This window comes from Lepidochelys kempii, chromosome 2 (assembly GCF_965140285.1).
Source record: "Lepidochelys kempii isolate rLepKem1 chromosome 2, rLepKem1.hap1, whole genome shotgun sequence".
Lineage (NCBI taxonomy): Eukaryota > Metazoa > Chordata > Testudines > Cheloniidae > Lepidochelys > Lepidochelys kempii.
In genome coordinates this window covers 232,996,904-233,009,881 of record NC_136381.1, presented here as the reverse complement: position 1 = coordinate 233,009,881, position 12,978 = coordinate 232,996,904, and the positions used below count along the sequence as shown (strand labels likewise).

Genomic DNA, 12,978 nt, shown 5'->3' with positions numbered 1-12,978 from the left:
GGTCAGGCTTTGCCCTCAGATTTCCTAGATATTTATTGTGTAGCATTTGAAATCTAGATTTAAATTTTCACACACAGCCAATCTGAAATTTAGCAGCTTTTATATTAGCTTGATTTGTTCTAATTGTAAAAGGTCTTTGAGGTTTGTATTTGATCAAATACTGAATATATGGAATTTAGATTACATAGCTTCATTTTCATTCAACATTTTGGAGTGAGTGGAATGTTTTCTGTTTATTTTGAAAGAGCTTCTGAAGAATACAAATTCAAATGTATAAAGAATTGTGTACATATTTTGAAGGGATAAAATTTACCAAGAGCAAAGAGTGCTCTTGCATTATGGACTCAGTGTTTTATTTTATTTGTACTTACATCCTGTAAGCATCAATCAACAGATAACATGGACAAGGTAATACATCTAAGATTTCCTATTGTTATTAATGCAATTTAATTTCAAATTAACACAGGTATTTGAAACAGGTTGGACAAGTACAGAATTGGTACTTTTCCAGGAGACCAGTTCTATGTCTGGAATTTAGTGTAGTAAGAATAATGACTTTAAATATCCAAAAAGAAAAGGAGTACTTGTGGCACCTTAGAGACTAACCAATTTATTTGAGCATAAGCTTGCTCACGAAAGCTTATGCTCAAATAAATTGGTTAGTCTCTAAGGTGCCACAAGTACTCCTTTTCTTTTTGCGAATACAGACTAACACGGCTGTTACTCTGAAACCTTTAAATATCCAGGTTCTGCAAATATTTTTTTTGTTACCATAAGAGAATGTGTGTAAATGTTGTGTGATGTTTATAATTATTTCCACTAGGAGGCAAGTGGACACCACCAAATATGCTTTTTTGTCCTTTGAGCCTAAATAATATTAATTCTTTATTTTTCACAAGCAAAAATATTTAGTATTTGTATAAGACAGGTGTTTTTAAAAAACTTCTGAACTTTGTGGCTGTTCTTTGACATTGTTTTCATTCCACCGCGTTATACCTTATCCCAAAATTCGGTTATTTTTAATTGTTTAAGATTCATTATTAGTGTTAGGTATTTTATGTTATGTTATTGAATGGTACTTTATGTTATGTTGTTTCTTTTATGCTTATTTAAATTGCTCTTTAAATTGAAACCAGTCAATTTTATACATAAAAACATGTTTTGCTGTTCTTTGTTTCAGTATGAATACAAGAAACTGTTTGAGAAAAGCAAGGGGCACTATCATTTTGCCCTGGATACAAGTGAACAGATGCATCACAAAGAAAATGCTGTGCTCCAAAGTCAGGTATACACAAATTGTAAATAAACCTTATGAAGTGACAAAAGCAGCTTTCTTACAGTTACTAAATCATGCACAAATCCCATGACAAATTACAATGATGTGAGATGCATATAAAGTAATTGGGGTTGCAAGTGGAAGCAGCTGAGTGCCTACATGTTGAATGCTGCAGGAATGAGGCCCAATGCCACATGTCAACAGGGAAGAGGGTTTTAAAAACTTTTCTTAAACTCAGACAATGCTGCAGTGTTAAAAAAGATCATGAAATTAAAATATCACCCACTTGTAATGTAACATGTTGATCCTTAACTCTTTTGGTTTTACAGTATATAAACCCTCCAGTATCTAGCTTTGTGATGTTTTCCATATCTTTCTCTGATTAGGATGAATAACATAAATGCATGTAGCCATACATAAGCCTTGTTGATAAATCTGAGTTGTACTTTTAATTGATGAGAATGAATGAATTTACAAGGCTCATCAAAACTTCAGGATCCCAAGCCGAAAGATGTCTGCTTCCTTGCTGCACAAATTATAATAAAAAAGCATATTACAAGGTCCTCAGAGTTATGTCCATCAGTAGTTTTATAACAAGTTTTAGGGCCAAATTCAGGTTGTCGATACTGCCTAAGCATATACAAGAAAAGAGGGAGCTGAGGGTAGACATAGAATAGAATGTAAGACCAACAGCTCTGGCTTCCTTCCCTTTCCTCTCGTGCAGGTTTCAGGAGAGGGTGTTTAAGAATTGTAGCTAGAGAGCCACAGAAGAAGGTGCCTGTAGGAAGTCAAGTCTCCACACCAGGTTCTGAGGGTCTGGTTGAACCCTAGGCTTGCATGAGCTTTTTGGTTATACCTAATTTGGCTTATGGGAATTTGTTTTCATATATGGTTTTATATATGCCTAAAAGGTTATTTTTTCTGAGTAAACAGGATACAGATCATGTCCCTCTAAATCCACTGGTCTTGAGCTCTAGAGCATTGTGGTAAGGGCGTATGTTACAGCAGAAAACCTTCCCTGGTTTGGATGCCCCACTTCACCCACAGAAAGCTTGGCAAAAACATCTAAGTCAAGAGCTCTGAGAGAGGGTTTGGCTAGGACAGAATTTTCTTACTCCATCCCAATCAAACAATCATCACATTTTGTCATCTACTATAGTTGTGGAGAATATTTATTTATTTTATTTTCTTAGGTTAAGTACAAAGAGGATTATGAAAAATCTAAAGGCAGATCAATGATGGAGTTCACAGATACGCCAATTTATCAAGTTTCAAAAGAAGTTCAAAAGATTCAGAGTGAGGTTGGTACAATACTTGTTTGATTTGCATAATAGGTCATAAGAAGTAGAAAGGGATCAAAACTTGAACTGTGAATCATGACCCCTTTAAATTGTAGGTGGTTTGGATTCTAATTTGCAGATACAAACCCATGTCTACGATTTAGGTTTCAGGTTGGTTCCACAAGTTTCAGGTTGGTTCTCTCCTTCCTGTCTGAAACAGAAACCTGTTTCATCTTTTTCCCCTCTGCTCCTCACCTGGATAACCACTTCATTTAATTTCCCTCCTTCTCTGCTCTTTATGTAGTGAGTGTGTGGTTTATCTGTCAGTATATAGAGTGTGGTTGGGAATACTAATGTTCTTCATTGAGAGCTGTCCCTTTGGGTGCTCCCCTCTAGGTGTTGGTGCATCCCTGCGCCTTCGCTCGGAGATTTTTACAGCAGTACTCATACTGGTCGCGCATGCGCAGAGCTTCCCCCCTCCCCGCTCTGAGTGTACCTTAATAGTATGCATGCGCGACCGGTCTTCTCAGTTCCTTCTCTACCGTCCCCGGCCTGAGATGGAGCTCAGCAAACTCATTAGAAAACTTTCTCCCTTGTTACTCTTACCCTTTTAGATAGTTTGTTACCAATAGTGTTAGTTATTAGTGTTACCAGTAGTGTGTGTTGGTTTCGCTCTTTTTAAAAAAAAAAAAATTCTCTTAGTTCCTGTCAGCTTCCGACATGCCTGGCTCCCCAGGCTTTAAATGCTGCTCTAATTGTAAGGATGCCACCCCACTGTCTGATGGCAAATGGCAATTCAAAATGCATAAAATGTTTAGGGAAGTCCCACATCCCCCCAAAATGTGCCCACTGCAGCAAACTTAAGTCTAGGGCACGAAAGGACAGGGAATTGAGGCTAAAGCTGCTCCTGCTGTAAAAATTCTTAGGGTCAGCTTCAGACTCTGGCGCTGATTCTGGCTCTGCTCCACACCACATCTCTAAGGGTATGTCTACACTACGGAATTAGGTCGAATTTATAGAAGTCGGTTTTTTAGAAATCGGTTTTATATATACGAGTGTGTGTGTCCCCACAGAAAATGCTCTAAGTGCATTAACTCGGCGGAGTGCTTCCACAGTACCGAGGCTAGAGTCGACTTCCGGAGCGTTGCACTGTGGGTGGCTATCCCGCAGTCTCTGCTGCCCATTGGAATTCTGGGTTGAGATCCCAAAGCCTGATAGGGCTAAAACATTGTCGCAGGTGGTTCTGGGTACATATCGTCAGGCCCCCTTTACCACCCTCCCTCCGTGAAAGCAAGGGCAGACAATCGTTCCGCGCCTTTTTTCCTGAGTTACCTGTGCAGACGCCATACCATGGCAAGCATGGAGCCCGCTCAGGTAACCGTCACCCTATGTCTCCTGGGTGCTGGCAGACGTGGTACTGCATTGCTACACAGCAGCCTCAACCCCTTGCCTTGTGGCAGCAGACGGTACAGTATGACTGGTAGCCGTCATCGTCATGTCCGAGGTGCTCCTGGCCATGTTGGCCAGGAGCACGTGGGCAGACATGGGCGCAGGGACTAAATTTGGAGTGACTTGACCAGGTCATTCTCTTTAGTCCTGCAGTCAGTCCTATGGAACCGTCTTATGGTGAGCAGGCAGGCGATACGGATTGCTAGCAGTCCTATTGCATCATCTTCTGCCGGGCAGCCATGAGATGTGGATGGCATGCAGTCCTTCTGCACCATCTGCTGCCAGTCAAAGATGTAAAAGATAGATGGAGTGGATCAAAACAAGAAATAGACCAGATTTGTTTTGTACTCATTTGCTTCCCCCCTCTCCCCCCCAGGTCATTCCTCTAGGTCATACTGCAGTCACTCACAGAGAAGGTGCAGCAAGGTAAATCTAGCCATGTATCAATCAGAGGCCAGACTAACCTCATTGTTCCAATAAGAACAATAACTTAGATGCATCATTTCTTATTGGAACCCTCCGTGAAGTCCTGCCTGAAATACTCCTTGATGTAAAGCCACCCCCTTTGTTGATTTTAGCTCCCTGAAGCCAACCCTGTAAGCCGTGTTGTCAGTTGCCCCTCCCTCTGTCAGAGCAACGGCAGACAACCGTTCCGCGCCTTTTTTCTGTGCGGACGCCATACCAAGGCAAGCATGGAGGCCGCTTAGCTCACTTTGGCAATTAGGAGCACATTAAACACCACACGCATTATCCAGCAGTATATGCAGCACCAGAACCTAGCAGAGCGATACCGGGCGAGGAGGCGACATCAGCGCGGTCACGTGAGTGATCAGGACATGGACACAGATTTCTCTGAAAGCATGGGCCTTGCCAATGCATGCATCATGGTGCTAATGGGGCAGGTTCATGCTGTGGAACGCCGATTCTGGGCTTGGGAAACAAGCTCAGACTGGTGGGACCGCATAGTGTTGCAGGTCTGGGACGATTCCCAGTGGCTGTGAAACTTTCGCATGCGTAAGGGCACTTTCATGGAACTTTGTGACTTGCTTTCCCCTGCTCTGAAGCACATGAATACCAAGATGAGAGCAGCCGTCACAGTTGAGAAACGAGTGGCGATAGCCCTGTGGAAGCTTGCAATGCCAGCCAGCTACCGGTCAGTTGGGAATCAATTTGGAGTGGGCAAATCTACTGTGGGGGCTGCTGTGATGCAAGTAGCCCACGCAATCAAAGATTTGCTGATATCAAGGGTAGTGACCCTGGGAAATGTGCAGGTCATAGTGGATGGCTTTGCTGCAATGGGATTCCCTAACTGTGGTGGGGCCATAGACGGAACCCATATCCTTATCTTGGCACCGGAGCACCAAGCTGGCGAGTACATAAACCGCAAGGGGTACTTTTCGATAGTGCTGCAAGCTCTGGTGGATCACAAGTGACGTTTCACCAACATCAACGTGGGAGGGCCGGGAAAGGTACATGACGCTTGCATCTTCAGGAACTCTGGTCTGTTTCAAAAGCTGCAGGAAGGGACTTTATTCCCAGACCAGAAAATAACTGTTGGGGATGTTGAAATGCCTATATGTATCCTTGGGGACCCAGCCTACCCCTTAATGCCATGGCTCATGAAGCCGTACACAGGCAGCCTGGACAGTAGTCAGGAGCTGTTCAACTACAGGCTGAGCAAGTGCAGAATGGTGGTAAAATGTGCATTTGGACGTTTAAAGGCACGCTGGCGCAGTTTACTGACTTACTTAGACCTCAGCGAAACTAATATTCCCACTGTTATTACTGCTTGCTGTGTGCTCCACAATATCTGTGAGAGTAAGGGGGAGACGTTTATGGCGGGGTGGGAGGTTGAGGCAAATCGTCTGGCTGCTGGTTACGTGCAGCCAGACACTAGGGTGGTTAGAAGAGCACAGGAGGGTGCGGCACGCATAGAGAAGCTTTGAAAACCAGTTTCATGACTGGCCAGGCTACGGTGTGAAAGTTCTGTTTGTTTCTCCTTGATGAAACCCACCATCCCTTGGTTCACTCTACTTCCCTGTAAGCTAACCACCTCCCCTCCTCCCTTTGATCATTGCTTGCAGAGGCAATAAAGTCATTGTTGCTTCACATTCATGCATTCTTTATTCATTCATCACACAAATAGGGGGATGACTACCAAGGTAGCCCAGGAGGGGTGGTGGAGGAGGGAAGGAAAATGCCACACAGCACTTTAAAAGTTTACAACTTAAAATTTATTGAATGCAAGCCTTCTTTTTTTTGGGCAATCCTCTGTGGTGGAGTGGCTGGTTGGCCGGTGGCCCCCCCACCGTGTTCTTGGGCATCTGGGTGTGGAGGCTATGGAACTTGGGGAGGAGGGCGGTTGGTTACACAGGGGCTGTAGTGGCAGTCTGTGCTCCAGCTGCCTTTGCTGCAGCTCAACCATACACTGGAGCATACTGGTTTGGTCCTCCAGCAGTCTCAGCATTGAATCCTGCCTCCTCTCATCACACTGCCGCCACATTTGAGCTTCAGCCCTGTCTTCAGCCCGCCACTTACTCTCTTCAGCCCACCACTTACTCTCTTCAGCCCGCCACCTCTCCTCCCGGTCATTTTGTGCTTTCCTGCACTCTGACATTATTTGCCTCCACGCATTCGTCTGTGCTCTGTCAGTGTGGGAGGACAGCATGAGCTCAGAGAACATTTCATCACGAGTGCGTTTTTTTTTCTTTCTAAGCTTCACTAGCCTCTGGGAAGGAGAAGATCCTGTGATCATTGAAACACATGCAGCTAGTGGAGAAAAAAAAAGGGACAGCAGTATTTAAAAAGGCACATTTTATAAAACAGTGGCTACACTCTTTCAGGGTAAACCTTGCTGTTAACATTACATACATAGCACATGTGCTTTCGTTACAAGGTCGCATTTTGCCTCCCCTCACCGCGTGGCTACCCCCTCAACCCTCCCCCCTCCCCGTGGCTAACATCGGGGAACATTTCTGTTCAGCCACAGGCAAACAGCCCAGCAGGAACGGGCTCCTCTGAGTGTCCCCTGAAGAAAAGCACCCTATTTCAACCAGGTGACCATGAATGATATCTCACTCTCCTGAGGATAACACAGAGAGATAAAGAACGGGTGTTGTTTGAACGCCAGCAAACATACACTGCAATGCTTTGTTCTACAATGATTCCCGAGTATGTGCTACTGGCCTGGAGTGGTAAAGTGTCCTACCATGGTGGATGGAATAAGGCTGCCCTCCCCAGAAACCTTTTGCAAAGGCTTTGGGAGTACATCCAGGAGAGCCGCGAATGCCAGGGCAAAGTAATCCTTTCACATGCTTGCTTTTAAACCATGTATATTATTTTAAAAGGTACGCTCACCGGAGGTCCCTTCTCCACCTGCCGGGTCTAGGAGGCAGCCTTGGGTGGGTTCGGGGGGTACTGGCTCCAGGTCCAGAGTGAGAAACAGTTCCTGGCTGTTGGGAAAAGCGGTTTCTCCGCTTGCTTGCTGTGAGCTATCTACAACCTCATCATCATCATCATCATCATCTTCTTCGTCCCCAAAACCTGCTTCCATGTTGCCTCCATCTCCGTTGAAGGAGTCAAACAACACGGCTGGGGTAGTGGTGGCTGAACCCCTAAAATGGCATGCAGCTCATCATAGAAGCAACATGTTTGGGGCTCTGACCCGGAGCGGCCATTCGCCTCTCTGGTTTTCTGGTAGGCTTGCCTCAGCTCCTTAAGTTTCACGTGGCACTGGTTCGGGTCCCTGTTATGGCCTCTGTCCTTCATGCCCTGGGAGATTTTGACAAAGGTTTTGGCATTTCAAAACCTGAAACGGAGTTCTGATAGCACGGATTCCTCTCCCCATAGAGCGATCAGATCCCGTACCTCCCATTCAGTCCATGCTGGAGCTCTTTTGTGATTCTGGGACTCCATCATGGTCACCTCTGCTGATGAGCTCTGCATGGTCACCTGCAGGTTGCCACGCTGGCCAAACAGGAAATGAGATTCAAAAGTTCGCAGTTCTTTTCCTGTCTACCTGGCCAGTGCATCTGAGTTGAGAGTGCTGTCCAGAGCGGTCACAGTGGAGCACTCTGGGATAGCTCCCGGAGGCCAATACCGTCGAATTGTGTCCACAGTACCCCAAATTCGAGCCGGCAAGGCCGATTTAAGCGCTAATCCACTTGTCAGGGGTGGAGTAAGGAAATCGATTTTAAGAGCCCTTTAAGTCCCAATAAAGGGCTTCATCGTGTGGACAGATGCAGGTTTACAATGATTTAACGCTGCTAAATTCGACCTAAAGTCCTAGTGTAGACCAGGGCTGAGAAGATGAAGAAAAGTTCAAAAAAAAATCACCTTCTGTCACCCACAAAGCAAACATCGTGGGAGAAGGCTTCTCCCAGTAGGTCTACCGGCTGAGCAGTTTTAACGTGCCGGGCTACTCCAGCGCCATGCAAAACCCGCAGGCAGCTCTGGCGATAGCATGAAGCTCCAGTGCTGAGGCTTCAGGCTTCCAGTTCCCTGCCTCTCAGATGGCACGTTTTGGCACCATTGTGGAAGGAGTGCTGACACATGTGGACGTTGTTGACCCCCCACAGGCTATCACCACTCTCCCGGTACTGGCACCCGCAGAACTGGCCGGCAGCCAAACAACTTTAAAGACACCGGTGCAGAGGAACTTTTTGTCGCAGCAGATTCCTCTCGCACAGCCCTCACCACACACAGGAGCTTCAGCACTCCAATTTACGCAGTCAGGTGACCTGCTTGTGTCACCCATTCTGCAGTCACCCTTACTGAATGCCTACTTCTCACCAAATGCTCAGCCAGGATCCGAACAGCCTTCCTTCAGTGAGGAGGAAGTTGGTCTACAGAAGGATTTTTCACCATATAAAGTCTCTCATCCTTAGACCCCAATTAATAGAGATCATAGAAACATCACCTTGTCCTACCCTCAGGATCCTGCCCCGTGGTGTGTAAAGCCATGGATGGCACCACCTATGCCCTTCCCACCACAGTGGCAATACTGGGCCCCGTGGGCATCCTGTCCTCGAGACCACACTCGCTATGCCATCTCAACCAGGCCCGACACCGGCCCGGCACCACAAACTCACGAACCTGCCACTGATGCCAGTCACCAGACAGCACCATCACAAGTGCAGAATCAGGCATGACCTGTGTCTAACCCAGTAGACCCAGTTGTTACACCTGACGAAGCCCTGCTTCTTCCTCCCCTGTCATCTTCAGAGGACTATTCAAAATTTCAAGATCTTTTCAGAAGAGTGGCCAGTGAATTAAGAATTAATCTGGAGGAGGTTCCTGAACAGCAGCATGAGTTAATGGACATCCTGCAGCCTTCTTCTTCTTCCAGGATTACATTGCCAATCAACCCAGCCCTTCTGGAACCTGCCAAAGCCATCTGGCAGACTCCTGCTGCAAGCTTACGTACCTGCAAACGAGCAGACCGCAAGTACTTCATCCCTTCCAAGGGCTCTGAATTTCTTTTCACTCATCCAGCGCCTAATTTGCTGGTAGTTGATGCAGTCAACCAAAAGAACAAGCACCAGTATCCCCGCTCTACCCCAGCCGATAAAGACAGTAAGTGTTTAGATCTGCTTGGACATAAAGTATACGCATCTTCCACCCTACAATTTTGAATTGCTAATTATACGGCCATTCTGGCAAAATATGATCACAAAAATTACAACAAATTCATGGACTTTATTGAGGACTTTCCAGAAGCAAAGAAACAACAATTCACTGCTTTAGTCTCTGAGGGACAAATCAAAGCACGTACCACTCTTCAAGCGGCCCTCAATGTGTCCAATACTGCAGCAAGATCCACCGCTACAGCAGTAGTCTTGCGTCGCGGTTCATGGCTCTCTTCCTCTTCCTTTCCTTGAGAGGTCCAGACTACTATTGAAGACCTTCCATTCAACGGTGACAAACTCTTTGCCTCCACAACGAACGACATCCTTCACTCAATGAAGGATTAAAGGGCAACTCTCCGGTCCTTAGGAATACAAACCCCTACACCAGAAGGTGACAATATAGATACCAACCTTACCAACGTCCACACTACCCCACATCTACCCAGCACTTCCAGAGATCACACAACCAACAACAGCAACAAGAGACCCAGATACCAGCATTGCCGCCCCAATTCCGTGGCAGTGTCTCAATCCTCTCCGACTAACAAGCAGATTTGAAGCCTTGGTTGAGGGTTTCGAAAACAATGTTCCCACTTCAGTGTTTACACCGCCTGTCCCTACTTTTGGACACCACCTACGACCATTCTTCCATCAATGGCACAGCATTACCACTGACAAGTAGGTTTTAGAGGTCATTACACTTGGCTATTCCATCCCCTTCCTATCCATGCCTCCTACCCACCCACCCTCCCTCTCCCTCTTCAGGGACCCCTCTCACAAGCAACTGCTCCTACAAAAAGTACAACATTTCCTTCTATTGGGAGCAGTGGAGCTTATGCCCGAACGACACAGAGGGAAGGTGTTTTACTCCCATTATTTCTTAATAGAAAAGAAAACCGGGGGATGGCAACTGATCCTCGACCTCAGGTGGCTCAACAATTTTATCAAGAAACAAAAGTTCAAAATGGTTACCCTCGCCACCATAATCCCAGCACTGGAGCAGGGTGATTGGTTTTCAGCCCTCTACCTACAGGATGCCTATTTTCATGTGACAATACATCCAGCCCACAGACGCTTCCTTCATTTCACCCTCGGCTCGACACATTTTCAATACAGGGTACTACCCTTCGGCCTATCCACTGCCCCCCATGTTTTTTCCAAGCTCCTGGCCATAGTTACTGCCCACCTCAGGAAGCAAGGAGTCATAGTATTTCCTTACCTAGACGACTGCCTCCTCAAAGCCTCAACGCTCGACAAAGCGCTTCAATTCATGCAACTCAATGTCAATTGTTTTCTATCCCTCGGCCTACAAATAAACAATGACAAATCCACATTAATTCCTTCCCAGCACCTGGAGTTCATCGGAGCACACCTTGATTCCCAGACGGGAATAGCATCTCTCCCGTCCAATCGCTTCAACACCATAAAGCAGCTGGCAACAAAATTTCGCAACAGTCCTCAAGTCGCCGTTCAAGACTGTTTACAGCTAATAGATCACGTGGCCTCATGCACTTTTGTGGTCCAAAATGCACGACTCTACATGAGGTGCTTCCAAGCTTGGTTGGCCACGGTTTACAGACCCAATGTGTATGCCCTAAACAAACCCCGATCCATACCTTTCTGAGTCAAAGACTGTCTCTTATGGTGGACAGTTCCCTCCAACCTCTACTCTAGAGTCCCCTTTCTTCAGGAGGCTCCAACCATCATAATGACTACCGACACATCCCTCACAGGGTGGGTGCTCACATGTTACATCACACAAGCCAAGGGCTGTGGTCTCCAACAGAAACCTCCCTGCACATAAACATCCTGGAACTTCGAGCTGTAAGCAGTGCCTACCGTCACTTCCTCCCGTTAATCCGGAACCAACATGTATGGATAATGACAGACAACATTGTCTGGATGTTCTGTGTAAACAGGCAGGGAGGAGCTCGCTTTCATTTGCTTTGCACAGAAGCTATGAAACTCTGGAACTGGTGCCTTGCGAACAATATCCGGATATCAGCCGCCTACCTTCCCGGGGCTATGAATACCACAGTGGAAGAATTAAGCAGACGCTTTCCCTGGGACCACGAATGGGAGATAAACTAAACAATCATCACCAACGTAACTGCATTTGGGGCTACCCAACCATAGACCTCTTTGCAACTGCGAAAAACACGAAATGCCTCGAATTTTGCTCCAGAGCAGGACTGGGCAAATACTCCCTGGGAGATGCATTTATGATTCCAAAAAGAAAAGGAGTACTTGTGGCACCTTAGAGACTAATAAATTTATTTGAACATAAGCTTTCGTGAGCTACAGCTCACTTCATTGGATGCATTCCATGGCACTGGAACTTACTCTATGCTTTTCCCCCGATCCCGATTCTCCACAGAGTTCTCACAAAAACACAAACAGATCGTGCCAAGGTGATCCTGATTGCCCCAGCATGGCCCAGACAACCATGGTTCACATTCCTCACCAGGATGTCAACTCAACCACCAATCTCGTTGCCTCTCATTCCGAACCTCCTATCACAGCAACACAGCCGATTTCTCCACCCCAACCTGTCCATGCTTCACCTCAAAGCTTGGTTCCTACATGGTTCTTCCAAAACAAACTAGTATGCTCTGACGAAGTTCAAAGAGTGCTCCTACATAGCAGAACACAATCTTCTCGCACCACCTATCTCCAAAAGTGGAAGCAATTTACACAATGGTGCTCAACTAAACAACTGCCTCCTATGTCTGCACCGCTTCCTCTTATACTCGACTACCTGTTGTACCTCAAACAATCTGGCCTTTCTTTTAGCTCTATCGAAGTACACCTAGCTGCTATTACAACTTTCCACAATAAAATTGACAGTTCCTCTGTTTGCTCATCCGATCACTAAACATTTTCTCAAAGGACTTCAATCCCTATATCCAGATGTTAGACCTCCTACCCCTCCATGGGACCTTCACTTAGTATTATCTTGCTTAACTCAGCAACCATTCAAACCCCTAGCCACTTGCTCCCTCTTACACCTTTTTATGAAAACAGCATTCTTAGTGGCAATCACTTCTGCCAGACGGGCAGGAGAAATAGCAGCTCTCATGGCAGACCCACCGTATAACCTATTTTTTGAGGACAAAGTTACCCTTCAGTTACACACCAAATTTCTTCCAAAGGTCTGTTTGTCATTCCACATCAATGAACCGATACAGCTGCCGACCTTCTTTCCTAAACCATATGTGAACTCTTTTGAATCCACAATGCATACCCTAGATATATGCAGGGCTTTGTCCTTCTATTTGGATAGAACCAAGCCCTTTAGGAATTCTTCTAGACTCTTTGTCTTCATCGCGGAGCAATCCAGAGGGAT

At 46.0% G+C, this 12,978-nt stretch overlaps 1 protein-coding gene across 32 annotated transcripts in view; it reads left to right on the top strand.

Moving 5' to 3' along the window:
• Positions 1–12,978, top strand: part of NEBL (nebulette) — a 455,293-nt gene that overhangs the window by 335,982 nt on the left and 106,333 nt on the right. For 19 of the 32 annotated variants that reach the window (XR_013635418.1, XM_078851808.1, XM_078851807.1 and 16 more), the window contains 2 exons: positions 1,181–1,285; positions 2,470–2,577. The exons of the other annotated variants lie outside the window; for them this stretch is intronic. Coding sequence is in view for 18 of the 19 variants with exons in the window: in XM_078851808.1 (XP_078707934.1) it covers positions 1,181–1,285; positions 2,470–2,577 (213 nt within the window). In the remaining variant the exon portion in view is untranslated. The remainder of the gene's footprint in view (positions 1–1,180; positions 1,286–2,469; positions 2,578–12,978) is intronic. 32 annotated transcript variants of the gene reach the window in all.